General features: G+C 44.1%; 1 protein-coding gene across 1 annotated transcript in view; it reads right to left on the reverse strand.

The window, feature by feature from the left end:
- SORCS2 (sortilin related VPS10 domain containing receptor 2) overlaps positions 1–26,796 on the reverse strand; it is an 896,202-nt gene that overhangs the window by 351,472 nt on the left and 517,934 nt on the right. Inside the window, exon 3 of the mRNA XM_044280630.1 lies at positions 21,612–21,711. Coding sequence (XP_044136565.1) covers positions 21,612–21,711 — 100 coding nt within the window. The remainder of the gene's footprint in view (positions 1–21,611; positions 21,712–26,796) is intronic.

Genomic DNA, 26,796 nt, shown 5'->3' on the forward strand with positions numbered 1-26,796 from the left:
CTGGGTGCCGGGGCCTAAATATATGCCAATGGACTGTTCCAATGTTGGGTGACGTGAAGCCTGATTCTCTGCTATGACATGCAGACTAATTCTCTGCTGACATGAAGCCAGATTCTCTGTTACGGGACCTCTCTCCTCTGCCTGGGTGCTGGGCCTAAATATATGCCAATGGACTGTTGCACTGGTGGCTGACGTGAAGCCTGATTGTCTGTTACGGGACCTCTCTCCTCTGCCTGGGTGCTGGGCCTAAATATCTGACAATGGACTGTTGCATTGGTGGCTGACGTGAAGCCTGATTCTCTGCTATGATATGAAGACTGATTCTCTGCTGACATGAAGCCAGATTGTCTGTTACGGGACCTCTCTCCTCTGCCTGGGTGCTGGGCCTAAATTTATGAAAATGGACTCTTACAGTGGTGGATGATGTGAAGCCTGATTCTCTGCTATGACATGAAGACTGATTCTCTGCTGACATGAAGCCAGATTGTCTGTTACGGGACCTCTCTCCTCTGCCTGGGTGCTGGGCCTAAATTTATGAAAATGGACTCTTACAGTGGTGGGTGACGTGAAGCCTGATTCTCTGCTATGATATGAAGACTGATTCTCTGCTGACATGAAGCCAGATTGTCTGTTACGGGACCTCTCTCCTCTGCCTGGGTGCTGGGCCTAAATTTATGACAATGGACTGTTGCAGTGGTGGCTGACGTGAAGCCTGATTCTCTGCTATGACATGCAGACTGATTCTCTGCTGACATGAAGCCAGATTCTCTGTTACGGGACCTCTCTCCTCTGCCTGGGTGCTGGGCCTAAATATATGCCAATGGACTGTTGCACTGGTGGCTGACGTGAAGCCTGATTGTCTGTTACGGGACCTCTCTCCTCTGCCTGGGTGCTGGGCCTAAATATCTGACAATGGACTGTTGCATTGGTGGCTGACGTGAAGCCTGATTCTCTGCTATGACATGCAGACTGATTCTCTGCTGACATGAAGCCAGATTGTCTGTTACGGGACCTCTCTCCTCTGCCTGGGTGCTGGGCCTAAATTTATGAAAATGGACTCTTACAGTGGTGGGTGACGTGAAGCCTGTTTCTCTGCTATGAAATGAAGATTGATTCTCTGCTGACATGAAGCCAGATTGTCTGTTACGGGACCTCTCTCCTCTGTCTGGGTGCTGGGCCTAAATTTATGACAATGGACTGTTGCAGTGGTGGCTGACGTGAAGCCTGATTCTCTGCTATGACATGCAGACTGATTCTCTGCTGACATGAAGCCAGATTCTCTGTTACGGGACCTCTCTCCTCTGCCTGGGTGCTGGGCCTAAATATATGCCAATGGACTGTTGCACTGGTGGCTGACGTGAAGCCTGATTGTCTGTTACGGGACCTCTCTCCTCTGCCTGGGTGCTGGGCCTAAATATCTGACAATGGACTGTTGCATTGGTGGCTGACGTGAAGCCTGATTCTCTGCTATGATATGAAGACTGATTCTCTGCTGACATGAAGCCAGATTGTCTGTTACGGGACCTCTCTCCTCTGCCTGGGTGCTGGGCCTAAATATCTGACAATGGACTGTTGCATTGGTGGCTGACGTGAAGCCTGATTCTCTGCTATGACATGCAGACTGATTCTCTGCTGACATGAAGCCAGATTGTCTGTTACGGGACCTCTCTCCTCTGCCTGGGTGCTGGGCCTAAATTTATGAAAATGGACTCTTACAGTGGTGGGTGACGTGAAGCCTGATTATCTGCTATGATATGAAGACTGATTCTCTGCTGACATGAAGCCAGATTGTCTGTTACGGGACCTCTCTCCTCTGCCTGGGTGCCGGGGCCTAAATATCTGAGAATGGACTGTTCCAGTGGTGGGTGACGTGAAGCCAGATTCTCTGCTATGACATGCAGACTGATTCTCTGCTGACATGAAGACAGATTCTCTGTTACGGGACATCTCTCCTCTGCCTGGGTGCCGGGGCCTAAATATCTGAGAATGGACTGTTCCAGTGGTGGGTGACGTGAAGCCAGATTCTCTGCTATGGGACCTCTCTCCAATTGATTTTGGTTAATTTTTATTTATTTAATTTTTATTTTAATTCATTTCCCTATCCACATTTGTTTGCAGGGGATTTTCCTACATGTTGCTGCCTTTTGCAGCCCTCTAGCCCTTTCCTGGGCTGTTTTACAGCCTTTTTAGTACTGAAAAGTTCGGGTCCCCATTGACTTCAATGGGGTTCGGGACGAAGTTCGGATCGGGTTCGGATCCCGAACCCGAACATTTCCGGGAAGTTCGGCCGAACTTCTCGAACCCGAACATCCAGGTGTTCGCTCAACTCTATTTATGACCAATTTGTGCAGAAATCCATATCATTCCAAAGGGTTCACATACTTTTTCTTGCAACTGTACATACACTCAGCTTTATATATTAGATCGGTCAGTCCCAATCCCCTCCCCCACAAACTAGAGTAAGCAGTGTATAGTGTAAGTGATGCCGAGTCCGGGTTACATCAAAGTTAGCCAAGAAGTTTCATTAGTTTTGAATTAATTTGTCACCAATCTCTATAAATCAGGTATACCCAGGCCTTAGGGTACAGGCACATGGAGCGTGGTATGGTATAGTACTTCGTAATAGTAAAACATAGTACATAGTGATAATAATACATAGCACAAATCGATCAAAATGTATACTAATGCCTCATGTATAGCATGCAACATAGGGGCCTGTATACTATTTATGATGCTGAGAAGCAGTTATTAGATCAAAGCATAGCATGAGGAGGTGTGATCCAGGTTCACTCTTGTTTTTGAATGTAATATATAGCACATACTAATAGTAATACATAGTGACAGTAAAACAATTTTTTTTACTAAAAATGAGAATACATTTCGTATAAAATTTTCCATTATTTAAGAAGAAATTACTTTGAGAAGATTTGGGACCAGTGAAGCCCCTTATGTATAGTGTGAGAAGAGCGCTTCCATTTCACAGCTTTCAGGAAACACAAGTCCTCTGAGATATAGTACTTCGCATATCATTTATCTTTCCCTTCAATTTGCAAGGAAATACCAGCACGGAGAGCAGTAAGACGCAGATCACTCTCTAGATGTTGAAAATCAATGGATGAAAATTAAAAATCAACAAAGCTCTTACATTCGCCTAAATGAAATGGCCCCTGATCCAGTCAATTCTTGTTACAAGCAAAACAAACTGTTAATGGTGAGAGAGCTGCCTCTACCCCTGCCCGAATCATGACTGTAAATAGTCAAATAATGGGGCAATGATAGCAAAAGTGTAATTGGAAAAGTAAGCTTTATTTGACACAGAGACAGTTTTTTGAAACAGTGACGTCTCTATGACTGGAGACCAAAGGAATGTGCACCAGTTTTTTTGTCCATTCTCCTGGCGCTGACAATGGCCACATCTTCGGCAAATAATATGGGTGTGGCACTAATGTGGGTGCTAATCCTTGTCCCTTTTTAAAATCCATTTGGCGGGACCAACATTGGGGTTATTGGTAAATTTGCCACACTAGGACCCCAGGTGTCTTTAAGTTCTTCAGGTCCCTTTCCCAGTGTAAATAATGCCATTCCCAATCTATGATCAACACCTGACACCTGATGTTCAAAGTGGTAGATAGTGAAGTATTGAAATTGATGAATTAAGTATGATTTTTTATTTTTTTTTACCGCCTTTCAGGGAAAATCAATTCATTGCCATGAAGCACGAGGAAATTTGGCTTTGCGGCGAATCAAATTTTCCCTGAAATTTGGATCGAACTCCACAAATATTCGCTCAACACTAGTGGTAGACTATTGGTGAGTCTGTGACTCACCAATAAAAAAATCAAAAAGGTCCAGATCCAATGAGTTTGTAAATCTTTTTTTACAATAAATCTTTTCCCACAAAACTATATACTGTATCAATCTGCTCAGCTCCTCCTGCTCTATGACATGAAGACTGGATTGCGTTTAAATGTAACAGTTTCTCTTAAAAAGGAGACAAAGGCATACCCACAATTCCTAGTCCTTGCTTAAAGAGTCATATACAATGTCTAGCCCTGGTGACCCAATAGCACGTAAACGTATATGTTGTGTCCAGTCATTATTATCTTACAGTGTCCATTATGGTACCCATAATGCCCAGTTCCTCATGCTACAATGATGATGCAAAGTAACAAAAACCCATGTGTCCAGAAGCAGAATCATAATATAGCATTTGAAATCATTTTGCAGTTGCGAAAAGTGTCTGAGGAGCCAGAAAATGACCATGAAATTCCGTAATATACGTGACTTTCTCCAGCTCCGTGTGACCCGATACATACGTCAATGAGACCTGATCCTCCACCAACATAGTAGCTAGTGATAAACCTAGATGTCATTGAGCTGCCACTCCGTCTTCAGTCGCCATGGAAGATGTTGCTTAGCAACAAGTCGGAAACAAAGAAATTGACAAATATAGTAAAAACAAGGTCTTTAGGGTGTCACAATACTATCTCAGAAGTCAGGTGGATGTTCGTTTTGGTCTCTTCTTTCCATCGTTTGTATCATGAAAAATGGATGGAGATAATGTTTGATAAAAGGGAGTTGGTCAGCAGGTGTTTGGCTGGTTGGGTTTGCAGACAGTTCCTTTGCTAGGGTGATCCGTTGCTGCCTTCTGTAGAAAAGGCCCTTTGTTCTAAAATGCAGATGAGCAGTTTGGTGCACTGAGGGTGGGACGGCACCTTTAGTGCAATGAAGTGCAGAGTAAGCCCCCCCCCTTTCCCATGTTGATAGACAGGGCCAGGCATTGGAATTCTGCTCGTTCCTGGCCCAATAATCTTACACATGCACCAAGCACCAGAATTTCAGTGCATCATTATTATTATTTATTATTATTAAAGCGCCATTTATTCCATAGCGCTGTACATATGATGAGGGGTGCACATACATAATACAGACAATTGCACTAATCATAAACAAGATGAGTTACAAACTGGTACAGAAGGAGAGTGGGCCCTGCCCGTGAGGGCTTACAATCTACATGGTATGGGAGAAGGACACAGTAGGTGCGGGTGAAGCTGGTCATGGCGGTATAGAGGCAGCAGGGTCACGGGTTGTAGGCTTGTCTGAAGAGGGGGGTTTTCAGGTTCCTTTTGAAGGATTCCACTGTAGGTGAGAGTCTGATGTGTTGGGGTAGAGAGTTCCAGAGTGTGGGGGATGCACGGGAGAAATCCTGGAGGCGATTGTGGGAAGAGGCGATAAGAGGAGAGGAGAGAAGGAGGTCTTGTGAGGATTGAAAAGTGCGTGTGAGGATATATCTGGAAAGTAGCTCAGAGATGTAGGGAGGGGACAGGTTGTGGACGGCCTTGTACGTATTTGTTAGTACTTTAAAGTGAATTCGCTGGGCAATGGGGAGCCAGTGAAGGGATTTGCAGAGGGGAGAGGCAGAGGAGTAATAGGCAGCAGAATTGAGGATAGATTGGAGGGGTGCGAGAGTGCTAGATGGGAGGCCACAGAGGAGAATGTTGCAGTAGTCTAGGCGGGAGATGATGGGGGCATGTACAAGCATTTTCGCAGATTCAAAGTTGAGGAAAGCACGGATGCGGGAGATGTTTTTTAGTTGGAGGCGGCAGGTGGTGGAAAGGGCTTGGATGTGCGGTCTGAAGGAGAGGGCAGAATCCAAGGTCACTCCAAGGCAGCGGACTTGGTTGACCGGGGATAGTTTTCAGCCATTGATCATGATAGATAGGTCTGTTTAGGGGGTTGAGCAAGATGGGGGAAAGATGATGAGTTCTGTTTTATCCATGTTAAGTTTTAGAAAGTGAGAGGCAAAGAAGGATGATATGGAAGATAGGTATTGTGGGATTCTGGATAGTAAGGTGGTGATGTCTGGACCAGAGAGACATCACCACATGCATGCACTGAGAATGAGAAAAGAAGGTCCAGAACCTTATCTACGCTGCACTAACAAGTCAGTAAGGTATTCACTCATTTATAGCATATAGGACTTTACTGCTGTGGAAAGGAGTATTGCCTCCGGCACCTTCCACATTTTGAGATGAATTAGCCATCCATATCTAAGATAAAGTGGTCCACATCTATGTATCCTTAGAGACAGAGAGTACTACAACTATCATCATTTTGCTGCTTATTCGCTGCTATTGAGAGAGGATTACACAGTAATATATACTTTGGAACAGTGTTTTTTACTGTCCTTTTTATTACTAGTTCCATCTTTGATTCAGTAAAGAAACACTTTGGCACACATTTATTAAGACCGGCATTTTAGACGCTGGTCTTAATAAGCCCCTGCGCTGGCGGTGGATCACCTAAGTTATGTAGCGGCGTCAGCCGTATCCACCGCCAATTCTAAATGTAAGACAGCTTCCGAAACCAGGAGTAGAAAGTGATTAATAAGACTGTCCTTCCTGCCCGTGCCCTTCCCTGCCCATGCCATACCCCATTTTTTAGACCTGGTATGAGCGTGGAAGAAGTCGCAGATTCTGCCACAACATGGAGTGCGACAGAATCTCTGCCAGATATACACCATAAAAGTGGGGTATATCTGTTTGTAAATCACCCCTTTTATTTATTGCACCCTACAGTCTGGTTATTGACTCCATCATGCATCAGCCAGCCCTCTACATCTGGCCTCCTGCTTTGCACCCTGCCAAACTGTTGACCATCAGAGCACCCCATGTACCATGAGAGAAGAAAGGGTGGGCTCTACAGTCACTGCAGGGCCCTGGGGAGCAGAAGAGTGGAATTTGCCACCATGAACTCTAACCATCACCTTCAGAGTCACAACTGCCACTCCCATCCTCCATGCACCTCCAGCTTCTATGCTGAGTTTAATAGGAAAGACTCCCATTAAAATGAGTAGGAACCTTGGGACCAGGAAGTATAGCCTACCAGAAGCATCAGAACGGGGGAAGAGGGGATCAGGTGAGGTCAGTATCACTTCACTACTCCAAGCTGCACAACCCCTTTCATTACTGAAATATTTTAGGCTGCCCATAAACAATGCCCTTCAGCAGCGTACGGTTTCCCATTGAAATGAATAGGTCCGCACCCGTTCCGCAATTTTGCGAACCCATTCATGCAGTTGTGTGAATGAGCCCTTACAATAAGACAATTACATAACTGGTTGTAATGCACTATATTTTATGAGCTAAATTATGGAGCTCACTTTTATACAATTTACTCATGGAATGTCAATAGAAGCAACATACAAGTTGTGACATCACTTGGTTTTATGATGTCACCAAACATGACAGATTATTGCACTTAGTGTAAATGACCATAGAACCCCTCCAGTAAAATAAAGTACAACCACACACCTAATTAGTCATGTGAAATCGGACTGTTTAATGGCTCTTTTATTAAGTTTAGGCTTTTACAAAAGTTTTATGTTCTGCTCAGAGCCCGGGTCCCGGCAGGACTCATAAGCACCTGACTCTGAATACTTTGTGACACACAACTTCAAAAGACTGCTGACAGGCCTCTTAGCCGCTGTTGTCAAATGCCATTGTGAATACAAAGAGGGAGAAGAAAATCAAAGTCAAGAATAGAGTTACTATTGCACTTTTTACTCTTACATTTCACTTTGAGCTTTTCTCACTTTCTTGGGATTGTGTTAACAGTCTCTGCTCTTTTTAAGTAATTTATGCCTTGTCTGCTATTTCTAGTTTAGTTGCAGTATCTGTAGTACCATGAAAAAAAAATTAAAAAAAAATGATCAGTCCTTGAGTTGACCTCATCTGTCAGGTTGTTAAACATCTTTTCCAGTTGTTTTGTAGGGTTCACGTAGAGAGCTGCATTATAGAGATCCATGCAACCAGTTGGACAGAGTCCTAATTATAGGGCAGCTTTTGAAATTGCTATGGGGGCCTACTGTACCTCCGCCAGTCTCTGACCTTATTTTTCAGTTGGATTACCCATAATTCCAATAACACACTGCCCCATGGAGCATCATATGGCGGTACACTGTGTATGTGCGTATGATCCCTAGGAAGGGAAATTTTCACCAGGGATATGAGCATATTGCATGGCAACCAGCATTGGAGCTCTACTGGTGGCCACATTGGTCATCGACTAGTGTAGAAACAGCTCAAAAAAAGTTAATTTTTTTACCAAGAAGGCCAACTTTTCTGTCAATCTAATAGTTTAAATAGGTGGCGTGAATGAAAAAGAACAAGGGTCATCAACTCTCCATTCATTTAATGGATGAGAGTCCAAGAGGTGATCCCTATCAGACATTTATGGTAAATCCTGTGGATATCATCAAGGGGTTTACAAAAAGAACTAAGAAGGAAATTTATCAAATTGGTGTAAAGGAAAACTTAGGTTTAGTTAGTTGCCCATAGCAGCCAATCAGATTGAGGCTTTCATTTTTCAGACCTTCAAAAGGTAGAATCTAATTGGTTGTTATGAGTCAATTTTCCTTTACACCAATTTGATAAATCTCCCCCTAAGTTTGTATGCAATGTATTTCACCAGGTTTCTTCTCCACCGGTGTCTTTATATTGTGCTTGTGAATAAAGCAGTAATATGCATATTATTAGCTTTTTAAGCATATCTCAATGTGGTAAGGCTACAGTAAGCAGTTTATATGATATGGACATGCTAGGACAGAGCTGCCCTCAGCGTGCTGATATCTAGCCCTGTCAATCAAGGGTAGAGGGTGTGTGCAGTGCACAAGGGGTGTTATAAAGCAATGCTCAAAGGATTCGGCCCCGTCCTCTGGTGCTCCAACTTTCTAATCTGCATATGAATAAAATGCAGATATCTCTGTAGCTGTTTAACATACAGACAAAGGTATTGTTTTAATCCGCACGATGAACCCTACCAGGCAGTACCTGGTGGATCATGCTGACAGAGGCTCTTTAAGCAAATTTTCAAGATTCTTCCAAAGCGCGTGTTCTTTGGTGTATAGCTAGTAGTTTAGGTGCTAGTTATTGATTATAATTGTCCTGGTTAGGCAGCGCTGCAATGTAAAGCACTTAGGAAGAAGAAACAACCTTTGATTAGACGAGAGTTTCAGACTACTGAAGCCATGGATTATAGCATAGCTATACTAATGAAAGCAACCAAGTAATCAAAAGTAAGAAAAAAACAAAAAAGTTACTGGCTAATATGAAATGACACAAAAATATCAAAGCCTAATTATAGAGAGACTTAGTGTCTGCCATTATATACAGAATCTTTTACAGGATTTATAAGTCGAACAGTCCTAGGTCATATAAGTGATCCCAGAATTATTCCAAAACACATAATAATCCTAAAATATGCAGGATAGCATTCAATAAAAAGAGCAATGTAAAGTGACTGATGGCTGCACAAACCCCAAATCATGTCACTTAGTGAGGGGGAAGGCATGCGAGACTCATTTAAATAGCGTGGATGCAATATACCACAGCAAATTAATCTTTCACCTTTGAGCTTCACAGTGAAAACAAACCATAAATAAGAGGATCTAACTAACGTCCACACTCTAGAAAATGAAGGGCACTGGAAGATCACGTTCTTTAAAGAGCCACCAGCCCCGGTTTTGTAGTCACTTTTTATAGCAATACCTAGGGGCCCCCACCTGCAAGACAACCTGGCTATATGAGGTTTGGATGATCAATTGAAATTTTTTCGGGGGGTATAACTAGATGTTGGTAGCCCCTTCACATGCTTGTGAGTTCCTCACTCCTTATATCCAAAACTACCACAATAGATTAATGTCAGCCAAATCTGGCAATGGTGGCTGAACCAGCGATCTAAAGTGTGTGTGGGGGTTGGGGGGGGGGGGATTCAACATTGAAGTCAATAACACAAAGGATTATACATATGCAGAAAGCCCTTGAGGAACCGGCTTAGAGGATAGGAGTGGTAGTGGCCCTGTCGACATACTATACATGGTGTACTTCCTCAGGCCGTTGCTCCCTGGAGTTTGGTGCAGTGGAAATGTAGTTTGAAGAAAAGGAATTGAAAATTGAACGTATAACAGTCTCTGTTACTAGAGAGCCGCAGCAAATTCAAAGTGCGGTTTCTGGTACTAGTTGAGAACGTATGGCTATACACTCACCTAAAGAATTATTAGGAACACCTGTTCTATTTCTCATTAATGCGATGATCTAATCAACCAATCACATGGCAGTTGCTTCAATGCATGTAGGGTTGTGGTCCTGGTCAAGACAATCTCCTGAACTCCAAACTGAATGTCACAATGGGAAAGAAAGGTGGGCTACAACAGCAGAAGACCCCACCGGGTACCACTCATCTCCACTACAAATAGGAAAACGAGGCTACAATTTGCACAAGCTCACCAAAATTGGACTGTTGAAGAGTGGAAGAATGTTGCCTGGTCTGATGAGTCTCGATTTCTGTTGAGACATTCAAATGGTAGAGTCCGAATTTGGCGTAAACAGAATGAGAACTTGTATCCATCATGCCTTGTTACCACTGTGCAGGCTGGTGGTGGTGGTGTAATGGTGTGGGGGATGTTTTATGGGCACACTTTAGGCCCCTTAGTGCCAACTGGCCATCGTTAAAATGCCACGGGCTACCTGAGCATTGTTTCTGACCATGTCCATCCCTTCATGACCACCATGTACACATCCTCTGATGGCTACTTCCAGCAGGACAATGCACCATGTCACAAAGCTTGAATCATTTCAAATTGATTTCTTGAACATCACAATGAGTTCACTGTACTAAAATGGCCCCCACAGTCACCAGATCTCAACCCAATAGAGCATCTTTGGGATGTGGTGGAACGGGAGCTTCGTGCCCTGGATGTGCATCCCTCAAATCTCCATCAACTGCAAGATGCTATCCTATCACTATGGGCCAACATTTCTAAAGAATGCTATCAGCACCTTGTTGAATTAATGCCACGAAGAATTAAGGCAGTTCTGAAAGCAAAAGGGGGTCCAACACCATATTAGTATGGTGTTCCTAATAATTCTTTAGGTGAGTGTATATTGGCACTTGTGGGTATAGGTGTCCACTGTAAGGTCCAGACTCAAGCTTTATCTGGCCTAGTGGTGGTATATGTGATAAGTGTCTAAGCCATAGTCCCTCACCTTTCAGCAGTGTCTAACACAATATTTTGCTGATCACTTGTCTTGTCTCTCAAGAGCTTCCTTGAAGCACACTTCTTGCTGGAGAATTATATACATCGTTCTCAGGAGCAGGAGTTCTGGAGCATGCTTTCATTCATTTAGACTGGAGACAGACTGCGCATGTGCTACTTCCCGTGTCAGTTCTCAGTTACCAGCACATATGCAGCTAGTAATATAAACTGGCCAACCCCCTGATTTGAAGAAATCTGCAATAAAAATTTGCTAAAATCTTGACCTTTATTGTAAAGCACAGATGTGCAGTAACTTACTCAGCTTCTCTTCCTAGACGTGGAACTAGTCAGATCAGCCGCGAGCCGGCACAACAAGCCGACAATATTCACGCAGCTGTTCTCCCAGCAGACTGACATTCCTGTGGTCTGTGTCCCCAGGCATTGACCAGCTGCATGGAAAGCACCACCTATCTACGCAAGTTTCTTGACCTCCCCTATCACATTCTAGAATTCATTTAAAGCAGAATGAATGTTCAGGAAATTGAGTTTTAATATTTCTGACCACCAGTAGAGAATATCTGCACATCTGTCCCATAACTCCCATAAGAATAATTTCCATAAAATATCACGTTTTTCTTGTTTCAGAGAATATTTGACAAACCGGAAAAAGAAGATGAGATGTAAGAGCTTTATTCACAATAGGAGGTCTATAAAGCAGCCAAACCATTGGGGACAACAGTGATGCTACACTGAACATGACATGGAAGCTGCCTGGGGTGATGGGTGTCAGGGACGCGGTGCCAACAGGGCAATTGCCTTGGCCATGGTAAGGACCAGAAAAAACAAAGAGTTGCCACACATTATACGATGTAGTAGAGTTAACACTCATGATTTATGAGACGTGTTATCTAAACTAAATGCGTTAAGCAAACACCTTCAATTGCTTTTCAATGGCTTTTGTCTCAAGATAACGGGATGAGTCAATAAATTTGAGTTAAGAGTTTGAGTGCTAACCCTGCTACATCTGTAGGTAGGTCTCAACTTCCAGCCGGTAGGACCAACACAAGAAGGTGGAGTCAACAAACAATCAGACACAGGCACATTGGTGGTAGGTGGGGCCAAGGAAATAAAATGCTATGGAATTCTTCTTTAAGACAATGGGACCTTGACTCTTAGAAGCAGCTCTATAGTCAAATATGGAGACCCATATAGTTGCACTGCTATACTTTAACCCTTGGTCATGCAACAGCTGTGGAGACCAAGATCGTCGGGTGGTCCCAGCCTAACACACATGAACAGAACTGTATTGTGCACTGCCATCAGTGGCGTAGCTATAGGGGGTGCAGAGGTAGCAGTCGTTCCGGGCCCAGGGGCCTGAGGGGACCCAAAGACCCTTGTGCCAAATAAGAAGACACCGGTATTTTAGAAAGTCAAGTTATACCTCTGGCTGGAGGGAAGGGGTTAGGTCAAAAACGTTTTAAATTTTAGCCTCAGGCAGCACAAAGGTAATGTCCTACCCTGCCCCTGGCCACAAAGTACTAAGGGCAGGGGGGCCCAAGCTGAATTCTTGCACCAGGGCCCATGAGCTTTTAGCTATGCCCCTGACTGCCATATATTAATATTGGAAGCTGGGGAAAAGCAACCTTCAGCACTCTAGCTGCTGTGAAATTACAACTCCCAGCATGCACAGTGAAATGAGGATTCTGGGAGTTGTAGTTTAAGAATAGTTGGAGTGCTGGAGGTTGTAGGCCATCAATACTGATCATGTGGGATCTGAAACTCCAACCACAGAACTTATACAGCACTGCACCCCCATTTACAGTCTTTCCCGGCAAAATGGCGCTTCGTGGGGCGGACACTCCTGGTCATCTGGCTGTGGAGGAGACTGCTGGTGGCCACATTCATTGGTATGGGCCAGCTGCAGTTCCCTGTGTAGTGGGACACCACTGTGCAGGGCAATAGACAGCGAAGGGGATGCAGTGCTGGCCTACAGTCTGCGAAAGCCATAATGGTTGACATATTAGTTGTCGTCCAGGTATTAAAAAAAGGCGTAATAAGGGTTATTTTTTTGTAGGAAGGAAATGCGCTTTACCATCTATTTTAGGACAACTTTTAAGATTTCAGCTGAGCTCCATAATAAGTCTGAGTCGCGGATGGAGTAATTGAATCAAAATGCATAAAAAGATGAAGAGGTGATTAATTAAATTAGCATTCCTGCATTTAATCTCAAGTACAGCAAATGACCTACATAGCTGAGATAAAAGCAGATTTACATTACCAGGCTCCCTGCACCCACTGAGTAGGCACCACACATACAGTGCCGCCTGTATATGTCACTGGCAGGGTCGGACTGGCCCACGAGAGTAAGTACCAGAGGATGCTCTGGTGGGCTCAAGCTCTGACAATAATGGGCCCTTAAAGATCCTATATACACATTGGATGGGCCCTCAGAATCATTTCCTCTGGTGGGCCCAAGGGACTTCGGACCAATGCTGGCCACTGGTACACGGCCCAACCCCAAAAGAAATTCAGTTGGGCTAATCGCCTATCTCCGGCAGCCCATGTAGAAGAGTGCCGCTGATTCTGAAGGAGAAAAAAATTTACAAATATTTTTTTTTATAATCCTGCACAACCCCTTTAACAACCATTTGTCGTATATAGATTCTCCTTATTCCAGAAGTTCCTCTCATAACAAGATCCACTTTGTATGAAAATTATAGCCCAGGAAGAGTCTGGAAAGAATGTTGTCATTTCTGACGATTCCACGGCGAATGAAGACTAAATGGGTGACACGTAACGTGTGATTTTCTTCTGCAAATTAAGCAGCTAAATGCAGTGTATGATTTTCTCCGGAGTTAATGTGCATACAGTGGGCTTCCGGCTTCACATTTACAGTACACAATGTGTCGCTTCCATCTTGTAATTTCTATAATAGGCAGTGTATGGAGAGGCGGTTCTCTTCAGGAGTCTCCACACTCAGACAGTATACATAGTTACAGTACGGATTCATTTTTGATACTAATATTTTTAACTATTGAGAAATATCTCCGCACTGCAGCAATTTTTCATTTTTTGCGCCTTGTTTGACATTCCTATAGTTATACAAGGGCGTCTTTTTTTTTTGTCTTTTTTTTTTTTCAGGATAGATTGTACTTTCTAAAGGAACTAGAGTTGAACAACTTTCTTCAAATTAACCTAAGTGCTTGGGGTAGGGCATTCCAGAGAATTGGTGCAGCTTGGGAGAAGTACTTGAGACAGGAGTGACTATGGTGGTCATCATACTTACCTTGTCCTCACTGCTGGGTTCAAGGTTTGTTGCTCCCAGGCTGGCTCTTCCTCTCCCTACAGTGCTGAAAAATAAGTCCCTTGATGGTGGGAACACGTGACCGCTGCAGCCAATCACAGGCTGCAACAAAGACCTGGTCCCCTTATGTCCCAACAACTGGTTTGAGCACTGTAGGGAGAGGAAGAGCCAGCTCGGCAGCAACAGACACTGGTTGTCATGATATAAGGGGAGCAGGTTATTGCTGCAGCCTGTGATTGGCTGCAGCGGTCACGTGTCTTCCCATAAAGGGAATGTTTTTTTCAGCACTGCAGGGAGAGGATGAGCCTTCTCAGGAGTGACAGACAGCAAACCGAGCACTGAGGACCAGGTAAGTATGATCACTACCATAGGTCTGCCACCACTCTGGGGGTGGGGTGGTCTTTACTAGTCTTGGATAACCCCTTTAATTGTCTCTCTATCTCGTTCTGTACTGGAAAATGTTGCAAGGATCAAATCTCAAGAAATTTCGATTCTAACAAATCCAAAATTTTTGAAAAAGTAGGATCAAATTTTGATTCTAAAGAATCAACTGGCTCGACTCTAAATGAAACCATTCAATTATCAATACAATGCATTCGGAAACGGGGAAAAATATTAATGGGGTGGATTTGGAAAAAAAAATGAAATTGTGCTTTCCTGCCACTGATGTACATGAGCGAAATCTGTGACAAGTGTAAGTGGCAATCTCTTGTACAAGCAATGAAAGCCAGTAAACTTGCTATAAGTATTCCCCTAGCGACACCAGTTGCATGTACCATTCCTGTGAGGGAGATGCAATGGATATGCCTTTAAGTAATTTATTGAATGTAACTTGAGAAATAATGACAGAGGTCAAAGGAAAATCCTCCCTCCAGCTCTGTGATGCAAACCGGAAAAGACTTAAGGACACAGGATAAGAGCTCACAGAAGAGAAGTAGTTACAAGATGAATGCCATAATGAATTAGCACATACACTGAGCAAAAATATAAACGCGTCACAGCGATGTTACAGCAGGAGGAGGGGGGAGGGAGGGAGAGCGGGAGGCGTCACAGCGATGTTACAGCAGGAGGAGGGGGGAGGGAGGGAGAGCGGGAGGCGTCACAGCAATGTTACAACAGGAGGAGGGGGGAGGGAGGGAGAGCGGGAGGCGTCACAGCGATGTTACAGCAGGAGGGGGGAGGGAGAGCGGGAGGCGTCACAGCAATGTTACAGCAGGAGGAGGGGGGAGGGAGGGAGAGCGGGAGGCGTCACAGCAATGTTACAACAGGAGGAGGGGGGAGGGAGGGAGAGCGGGAGGCGTCACAGCAATGTTACAGCAGGAGGAGGAGGGAGGGAGAGCGGGAGGCGTCACAGCGATGTTACAGCAGGAGGAGGGGGGAGGGAGGGAGAGCGGGAGGCGTCACAGCAATGTTACAGCAGGAGGAGGGGGGAGGGAGGGAGAGCGGGAGGCGTCACAGCAATGTTACAGCAGGAGGAGGGGGGAGGGAGGGAGAGCGGGAGGCGTCACAGCGATGTTACAGCAGGAGGAGGGGGGAGGGAGGGAGAGCGGGAGGCGTCACAGCGATGTTACAGCAGGAGGAGGGGGGAGGGAGGGAGAGCGGGAGGCGTCACAGCGATGTTACAGCAGGAGGAGGGGGGAGGGAGGGAGAGCGGGAGGCGTCACAGCGATGTTACAGTAGGAGGGGGGGGAGGGAGAGCGGGAGGCGTCACAGCGATGTTACAGCAGGAGGAGGGGGGAGGCGTCACAGCGATCTTACAGCAGGAGGAGGGGGAGGGAGGGAGAGCGGGAGGCGTCACAGAAGATTATGAGGCGGCGCTGAGGTCGGGAAAGGCGGAGCTGGGCACGAACGGCGGCGGGTGGGGGCGGCAGCTTGGATCCATTTACATCCCCTTGGGCACCTTATTTTTATGAATGACAGGTTAGTAATAGCGTATTTTGAGCAAAATGAGCTTACAGATTACATTTATAAGACCACATTAGGAATGGTTAAAGCTCCCTGAACATAACCATATTTTTATCTGGAGGGGGTGAAACCTGGTGACAGAATCCCTTTAAGTTTTGCTCCCATTTTGCATGAGCTGAACTCAAAGATCTGAAACATTTTCTACATACAAAAAAGACCCATTACTCTCAAATATTGTTCACAAATCTGTCTAAATCTGTGTTAGTGAGCACTTCTCCTTTGCCGAGATAATCCATCCCACCTCACAGGTGTGGCATATCAAGGTGCTGATTAGACAGCATGAATATTGCACAGGTGTGCCTTAGACTGCCCACAATAAAAGGCCACTCTGAAATGTGGACAGTTTTGCCTTACTGGTGGAATCAGAAAACCAGTCAGTATCTGGTGTGGCCACCATTTGCCTCACGCAGTGCAACACATCTCTGTCACATAGAGTTGATCAGGTTGTTGATTGTGGCCTGTGGAATGTTGGTGCACTCCTCTTTAATAGCTGTGCGAAGTTGCAGAATATTAGCAGGAACTGGAACACACTGTCGTATACGCCGATCCAGAGCATCCCAAACATGCTCAATGGGTGACATGTCCGGTGAGTAGTGCAGGCCATGCAACAACTGGGATGTTTTCAGCTTCCAGGAATTGTGTACAGATCCTTGCAATATGGGGCCATGCATTATAATGCTGCAACATGAGGTGATGGTCGTGGATGAATGGCAAAACAATGGGCCTTAGGATCTCTTCACGGTATCTCTGTGCATTTAAAATGTCATCATTAAAATGCACCTGTGTTCGTTGTCCATAACATACGCCTGCCCATACCATAACCCCACCGCCACCATGGGCCACTCGATCCACAATGTTGACGTCAGCAAACCGCTCACCCACATGATGCCACACACGCTGTCTGCCATCTGCCCTGAACAGTGAAAACCGAGACTCATCTGTAAACAGAGCGCTTCTCCAATGTGCCAGATGCCATTGAATGTGAGCATTTGCCCACTCAAGTCGGTTACGACGATGAACTGCAGTCAGGTCCAGACCCCGATGAGGATGACGAGCATGCAGATGAGCTTCCCTTAGACGGTTTCTGACAGTTTGTGCAGAAATTATTTGGTTATGCAAACCGATTTTTGCTGCAGCTGTCTGGATGGCTGGTCTCAGACGATCATGGTGGTGAACATCCTGGATGTGGAGGTCCTGGCCTGGTGTGGTTACATGTGGTCTGCGGTTGTGAGGCCGGTTGGATGTACTGCCAAATTCTCTGAAACGCCTTTGGAGACGGCTTATGGTACAGAAATGAACATTCATTGCATGGGAAACAGCTCTGGTAGACATTCCTGCAGTCAGCATGCCAATTGCACGCTCCCTCAAACGCTGCAACATCTGTGGCATTGTGCTGTGTGATCAAACTGCACATTTCAGAGTGTCCTTTGTTGTGGGCAGTCTAAGGCACACCTTTGCAATATTCATGCTGTCTAATCAGCACCTTGATATGCCACACCTGTGAGGTGGAATGGATTATCTCGGCAAAGGAAAAGTGATCACTAATACAGATTTAGACAGATTTTCAAACAATATTTAGAGTAATGTGTATGTAGAAAATGTTTCAGATCTTTGAGTTCAGCTCATGCAAAATGGGAGCAAAACCAAAAGTGTTGAGTTTATATTTTTGCTCAGTGTAGATAACTTCAAAAAACCAAATATAATAATGGCCACTAGATGGCAGCAAAGTACACTACGTAGAGTGGATAACAGATGGCACAGAATTCTAGTTCAGAAGCCATAGCTGGGACAACACATGTGCCAATGTTTTACAGGTTTCACTTTTACTGATTGCATTGTGCAGTAAAAATGACATATCTTTATTCTGTGGGTCAGTATGATGACATCGTTACCAAGTTTACATAGTTTTTCTTATGTTTTCAATAATCTGCATTCGCCTCCACTTCTGCGTGTAGTTACATCAACGAAGGGTGCGCACTAATCATCTTCGCTGCTCGGCAAGCAGCAGAAGACGTGGTCCACGGGCGCCGTGCTAACATGTGAAGTCTAGAGCTGTCAATCTAAGGGTTGGGGGGCATGTTTAGAGCACCAGGGGTGTCGCTGGAGCGGTGCTCAAAGCACATAAGCCCGCCTCCTGTTGCTCCAATCACTCATAAAAATTAAAGTGTAAATGTGTCCAAAACGCCAGCAAAAAAGAAAGTTATCATTTTACTCAACTACATCAACCCTACCAGGCTATATGTCTGGTTTACTAGGGTTGATCCTGGTATCAGAGCCTCTTTAAAGTGAATGTCCAGCCTTGAACAATATGGGAGGGAGGAGGAGCAAGGGTGCACAGAGTGGCTTAGGCCTGCCCTCAGTGCACTTAACTCCTCATTTGTGTATAGATTTGACAGTACTTTTTCTCCAGAATGAAGCAAAGTTAAAGGTATCATCACGTGCAGCAGAGCTAGCCCTACAAGGCACTGTGCCTGAATTGTATGGCTTCAGAATCCCTTCAAAAATGACTCGGTTCACACTCGGCCTATTGTGGAATCTGCAACAAAAATAATCGAACAGCTACAATGTGATTTGAATTAATGTCCCATCGGTTGCAGATTTCTACAGATTCCACCCATTGCAATGTAGTGGCTTTAATGCGTTGCCAAAATTTGCTGTAAAATCTGGTGCAAATTTGTTTGCAAATTTTTGTGAAAATTTTCAGGCTACTTCCACAGTGTACACTAGCCTAGTGTTTCTTTGTAGCCTATTCTGGCTAGGTCATACTCCGATCCATCATCCCGTAATCTCGGCTATCTACTCTGTACGTGGATTCAGACTTGTGTTTCTTTTTACTGCTTTGATGATACCAGACTGACAACTGACAATTGTCTACCTCCCACCAACTTCCATTTCTTGGTCCTTATCTTCACAGATGTATTGTTTGTTTTTTTTCCCCATTACTTTAGTTTTTGTGGTCGTGTGAGGCTGGAACGGGGGAACCTTTTCTGTGTCCTAATGGACGGGTACAATGTCAGCCTCCAATCACACGCTTATCTAGCCATATAGCATAGCGATTGTCAGAGGTGACTTCCAAATGACAGCAATGCACTCGCTGCCAGATAATGGCTTTTCAATGTGCAGTTTTGTGCCTTTCCTGCAAAATACAACCTGTCAGCAGTTCAGACACAAGCAAGTTACAGAGATGAAAAGAAAAAACATGTTAATGGTCTGAGCAAAAAATATCCTGCCATCCTCGAGGGAAAATGATGAAGAAGCCATGTGAATTATTTACTACGGGGACAGGAGTTATTGCATTGTGCCAGACCCGAGTGCCATTGTTACCTTATCACATCTGTAGGCTCTGTGAAATCCCATCTGCTGGGCTGCAACTGGTTGATGAAAGTTTTGCTAAAATCAGGGTCAGTCCATGAGCCAATTACCGTGCCCTATCCTGCTACGGGACATACATAATAGATGGCATGCATTACAAAAATATGGAGGAACGTGGCCCCGTTTACTATCATGATGGGGCTTGGTGGCGACTTTTTATCACAGAACCTACTAAAAAGGGTGGTTGAAGGGGGGTGAATGGAGAAGGGTCAGATAAGGGAACGTGATAGGTCACTATAGAGAGATGCGAGTTTTAGGGAACGTCTAAGACTGTAGATGTTGGGAATTACTGTGATTGGGACTGGAAGGTTCAGATTATAGATCATGTCAAGAGGAGAATGGGTTAGGGCAACAATAAGAGCTTTAGATGTTTCCAATAGGGCCGAATCTATCATGAGGTGAGATGAGCATCTAGCCTCAGGCAGCGACCACCCTTCCTCTGAGGGTTGGCGGTTTACGGCAGGTTAGTATTTATTTATTTTCCTTTTTTTGCATGCGCACTGCATCCTCCACCACTTTCGGGGATCCATTCTCGATGTAGGTGGGACCTGCACCTATCAGACAATGGGGGCATATCCTAGCGATATGCCCCCATTGTCGGAGATGAGACAAACCCTTTAAGAGCAGGAATGCTGGCAGAAATATAATCACAATAAAGTGGTGCAAATGAATGGCAGAGCTAAATAGCAGTGTAATATGCATACATAGCACGATCCATTATCATAATTGTTTTATGGACCCATACTGATAATTGAACTGATTTATATTATGAAATGAAAGAGCAAAAAAAGAAGACGAGTGCCGTGGTGATATCGTATGTACTCCAAGAAACAGCCTTCCACTGGCTCCACCGACCATACTCGGAGTGCGTCATCACTTTGTAGGTACATTCAGCAATGCCACAACAAAATACTATAAATGCGTGTACAATCGGTGGATAGGTTCAAGGTTATCCAGTGCGAGCTAAAGTGATGTCTCAATAAGTCTGGATGAGTGGTGTCAGAAAGTCATTATTGCCATCATACAATACATATAATATGGTCAGAAATGTCACAAACTGATACATTGATAGCGTAAAGGTCAGTATGGTCACAAGAACCTATAATAAAAAACATCCATATGTTAAGAGCCACACAAACAATATATAAAGAGACATTCGGCTAGGGCCAGTGATGTCATAACAATCACACACTGCATACACATTGCATGTATGCTGGACTTAAAGCCAAGGACAATGATGTCACCGCAATAAAAGTGAAATACTGAGGTGAGTGGTATCACGAGATCATACAATGGAAACATGGGGTCAAGGTAGGGGATGTCACAGATGAATAGCGTCAATGTATACTGTATATATAGGATCATGTTAATTGATGTCCCAGCTGCACAGAATGCATACATAACAGCAAGGTGATGTCACCACTTCAAGGTAAGTGATGTCACAACATTATTCAATGTATACATAGGGTCAAGTAAAGGGGATTTCATTGAAAGCCTAATCATAATCAAGCGCTTGGTCGGTGATGATACAACATTATACTGTACATAGGGCCTACGAAAGGACTAGAGACAGAAGGGCCTACAACAAAGCTTTTTACAAGATCAGTCTCAGTGTTGCCTCAACATTTGAGGCTGAAATTCAGAGACATAATATAAACCAAATTATGAGCCAAAATAAGCCCGAGGTCAAAGACATTACATGTCACAACATCATACAATACAATATGCACATGCAATACTTGGGTTACATTTCTCCTACAGAAAATATACACAAGGAGAGGACCATTCATAATATGGTAATGGTCCAAGTTTTGACAATTCACCAGGTCATGGCCCAAAGTAAGGTAATAGAGGCCTACTACTACTTTGCAGAATCAATACTGGCTGAAAACTGCAAAAGGAAAACCAATAAAACTAGAATCGATAGGTTCTTACCTTCTTCTTGTTGGTGGGACAGATGTAGAACTTATCAATCACTGTGGTGACACCAGGCTGCAGGTTAAGCTTTGTGTAGGTAGTTCCATAATCCGAAGACCTGGTGGAAAAAAAAAGGAGATTATGTCAACTAAAGGTCCCATTGAGATCTTTGAATTTACAGTTACATACTCATGCACAATATACCAAATAGCCATAATAGAGCAGCCATTGCGGTCATGGTGCCCTATTGTACATCCATCTGCTTCATTTCATACTTAGGCTACCACCATTGGACACCATTGCTTCTGGAGAAGAATATTTCCATATAACAGTGCCATATGGAGGCACGGTACAGCAACTACGGCTCTAGACATCCATGGAGACTACACTGATCCTTCCAAATTCAAAGGCTATGGTCACCTCTGGAGACATATTTTTTTTTATCATTGCATTCTAGTCGTTTTGGGTTTAAAAAAAAATTTCAATTGGTCTTTATGAAACATTTTCAACCGTTTTTCTCTACAGCTTTCACTCTTGGTGTATCTGCAGAATGTAGCTTTCTGCTTCACAGTGAATCCATCAGGAAGCTGCTCTAAAAGCTCGATCTGTAGCCCTGAGTCATAAGCACTCAATTTAGCTAGATTTGTATCCGTTTCTAAGGACTTAGCTGAAATGTGTGTTAGCGAGCTCTCAGGAAGTCAGAGATAAGGCCTGTAGAACAAGCCGTCAGAGCGGCTCCCTGATGGATTCATTGAAATGGAGAATCAGAGGCAGTGAAAAATGACAATTTCTAACAAAAAACAACTGAAAATTTTAATGTATAGCCCTAATTGAGTAAAATACAATTATAAAACAACCGCCCCCCCAGGTGTTCATGGCTTTTAAAACGAATAATGCGCGATAAAAGCCATAGCAAAAACTGAACGTACATTGAACCCTCTCCAAAAGACCATTTCTATGAGAAGACCAGATCTTCTGTGACAGACTTACACCCCCCCTCCCCAATCTTATGTACTTTGGCCTCACTGTACATGCACGTGCTTCTGGCCACAATCAGCATTTCACCAAAGGAGTCGTATGAGGGAAAGATTAAGGATTTTTCCTCCTAGAGACAGCGCCTCTCCTACCCATAGGCTTTGTCTGGTATTGCAGCTCAGCCCTACACACCTAGAAATAATAAATAAGGCCTAAGGGCTCTCTTACACAGGCTTCTTATGGCTTTTAGTCAATAGAATGGGGATGAGCTGCAATACCAGACACAACCTGTGTAAAAGAGTGTCACTATTTCTTTAAAAATAAAATAAGAATTCTCTTCTAAAACTACCCTATTTTTTAGGAACTGTTCATAGCGCTGGGTAAACACATCACAGAATACCCAATGCGGTGCCATGATATTTTTTTCTCATGTTTCTATGTCGCCCGCAAGTTCACGTCCATTACCTTGTTTTACATCTACAGTAATTTTACATATAGTTTATGAGCACGCTGATTTGACTATAGTTATCATTTTAATATTTTCTATATTATTTTACACAATTTAGTATTATTTTATATATATGATATTATGTGTACTCTACATTGGTTTCCTCTCCCGCCCAAACCGCATGAAATTGCGGCAGGTTCTGAAACCGCCACCCATCACAGAATAATTAGCGGTGCAGACAAGATGACAAAAATGTGGTGTGTGAGAAAATGGAGAATATGTTATCCTATAGTACATAACCTCCCACAAAAATAATATCGTGCCGTGTGCGGAACCAAAAGAAAACATTATTTTTTAATATTCATACTTCCCAGAAAGCATAATTTATCGACGTGGAAACCTGAGCCTGCTTGTTCACTACAAGGCTTCGTTTTCCCATCGTTTGTATAATGCTATATTTATGGCATTCATTCTCCTCAGTGTAGTAGGTCACTTTTCTTATATTGAAAATCAATCCATTAGAAAATGGGAAACATCGGCTGTAAAAATCTCATATTGCTAGATGATTTTAACAGTTTTCTGCTGGAAAAATAAAATGATTTGATGGAATAGAAAAAAAAGTTAAATAAGTCTGTCAGGCAGAATGTGATAAAAAAAAAATATATATATATATATTTAAGATAGTGAAATACTTTTACATTTAAATAAATCCCCGGCATCTGATAATCTGTTCTAGCACAGAAGAGCAATATAATGTGAAATTTCATGAGGCTGCAAGCAAAGACTCAGCAGAGGGAACCAGTTCGCAGTCACTGATTAAGGCATCTTGAACACGACCGTGTGTCCCCCATGGCCGTATTGTGGCCCACATACGGCGGGTCTGCAATACACGGGACAACGGCCGTGTGCATTCAACATCACGGATGCGGACCAATTCACTTCAATGGGTCCGCAAAATCCAGGGATGCAGTGCGCAAAAGGCCTAAGACTTAACTGTCACATTCGCTCTTTTAAAAGTTGGAAAATAAATTGTCACATGAGGTCAGTGTGGGAGAAAATGGCCTTTCAATAAAGAGATTTCCAAAATGATCAAAATTCTTGTGACTGTCACAACTTTGATGCAACTTTTTCCCCACAGGGAAACACTCATGTTGTCTAACCTGAAACTGTAAGGGTTAGGTTCTCACAGAGTTTTTTTGGTGGAGGTTTGAGGCAGTTTTCTGCAAAACCAGAAGTGAATTTGAAAGGAATTGGAAATATGAAGGAAGAACTTATTCTTCTCCTTCCTGATGGGTCCAATTTTGGGTTTGGCTTCAAAACCTCCTCCCAAAAACTCTGTGTGAACCTACCCTATCATCATCAGATAACAAAGTTAGGCTGTGTTCACATCAAATTGTTAGGCTAGTTTCACACTAGCGACAGGGGCCTCTGGCAGGCTGTTCCGGCGGGTGAACAGCCTGTCGGATCCATCCTGCCGCTAGTTCACGTGTGCCCCCGGACTACTACTCCGTCCCTATTGGGGGGCAGCACGGCAGCGCAAGGTGAGAGGCAGCCGGACTAAAAGTACTGCATGCATTATAGTCAATGGGGACGGAGCGGCAGTTCGGGGGCACACGTGAACTAGCGGCAGGGCGGATCCGACAGGCTGTTCCGTCGGGAGTCCCCTGCCGCTAGTGTGAAACTAGCCTTAGATATATATATCAGGAGTACTCCCGATGTATATCCCTGATGGAAAGCTGCAACATATGTAACTACAGTACATAGGCATACAGTGGGGTACCTGACAGAGAGTCAGTCACACTCTTTGTTCTTCTGTCCATCAGCTGTGAGGCTGTGTCAAGAGTCTGTACCCCACAGTCCTGTTAGCAGAAAGCCGAGTTCTTGGTCCCATGTTGGTGACCACAGCTTCTTCTAGAGGGGTTCACATTTCCTGCCATTACTTGCACAGACTACAAGTATCCATAATCAATACCCCACCTTTTAGCCCACAGCCAGAGTCACCTGCACCCATGTATGGTAACTGTCCATACATGGTTACTGTCCATACACGGTTAATGTCCATACAAGGCTACTGTCCATACATGGTTACTGTCCATACATGTGTCACGGCCTCGGTGTGTGCCGCGACATTTTCGCTGCGCATGCTGGTTTCCGGTGGCAACTTGTTTTTATACATGTGTGTGCGCTTTCCTTTTTAGGATGTTTCCTTTCCCTGCTTTGGTGTGCACGGGGTTAAGGTGTGCTTGGTAGGTGTGGTGGGTGTGACCTCAGGCCTCCTATATGTTGGTGTGGTGGAGCCTGAGTGTCAGTTTGGTTTGTTTGTCTGCTTGGTGTGGAGCTCTGCTCCTGGGCTGAATGATATTGTCTGTGTGAGCTATCCTTATTTGTTATTTTGTATTTCTTGCTTTGTCTGTTGTCCCCTCCAGTGTGTTTCTGTCATTCCTCCCCCCAGCTGGTGTATGTAGTTATGGTGTGGGTTTTGCTTGGAGGTTTGATTGTTGTATGAGGCTCCCGAAGGGGCGTGCTTTCCCGGAGGGGTTTAAGCGAAGACTCGCCTGTGGGCTTTTCCAGCTTAGAGCCACTTCATGGCTACGGCAGGTAAGTGAGGATTTCATAGTTATGTTACTGTGTAAATTACCTGCCGTACTGTTTAGCCCATTGCCTTCTATCCTGCTTGCCACTGGGCTGTTTGAGACACCATTCATCCGTGGTGTTGGATGGATGGGTGGTCTCTGCCCTGTCATTAGGCCTAGGGCTTTGCAGGGGTAGCAGGGTCAAAGGTTGGTGAGCATGAGCCCCTTACCTTCTGAGGCAGCTCATGCGGTAGGAGTCTAAGGTGAATTCAGGGTTGCGCTAGGTGGTGACCTGCTCCCTGTTCCTTCCTATCTGGTATTGCAGTCTGTGCCTTTGCACAGTGGGGGGTTTTCCCCACTCCCCGCCGTGACAACATGGCTACTGTCCATACATGGCAACTGTCCATACATGGCTACTGTCCATACATGGTAACTGTCCATATATGGACAAAAACATAACCGGAGCTTCCCTGGCATACATTGTAACCACACAGCAAAAATTGGACGTGAATGGGGCCTTAGAAGTCATGCATATGTAACCTTATAGCCTTATAACCATGTAAACTTATGATGCAGACTTCTAGGGGAGACCACCTCAATACACCACCATACCATAGAGCATGCCATGCCATATTTTCTGTTGAATTCTTATGGAATTCCTTAGAAAAAAATCAGAGGAGTGCAGAGAAACTAACAGCAAGGCTGGGTGCTGCATTAGAGTTCTCTACAGCAGTCTTGTAAGGAACCCTAGCACAGGCTTGTAACGCAAATGCTAACATTACAGTATTTTACCGTTTAGATTGAGTTTTACCTATTTTGCCACAAAATCTAATAGTACTGCAACTCTCAGTTCCCATATTAAAAAATAAATCAAAAACATTATATTCTTGGCCTTTGTGGAAGGACACATTTCCCTACTTTGTCCCTAAAATCTAAATTTAAAAATGTCTTCTAAACCAAGGAAATACAAGAGTACACAAATGATAATTCCTAAATCTTTTGTACTGAATTAGAAAAAAAACCAACAGATTGTTTCCTACATTTTAAACCAAAAACATATTTCTCCCTATCTGATAAATGTGACATTTTTTCTAGTTTGATTAAACTTAGATTTTTATCATCATTCTTTTCTCATAAAGACAAAAAAAGTGGGCGCTAATCCAGGATGCCTTGTCTGTTGCTTTCCAGCGCTTTGAACTATTCATGT

This window comes from Bufo gargarizans, chromosome 1 (assembly GCF_014858855.1).
Source record: "Bufo gargarizans isolate SCDJY-AF-19 chromosome 1, ASM1485885v1, whole genome shotgun sequence".
NCBI classification, from domain to species: domain Eukaryota; kingdom Metazoa; phylum Chordata; class Amphibia; order Anura; family Bufonidae; genus Bufo; species Bufo gargarizans.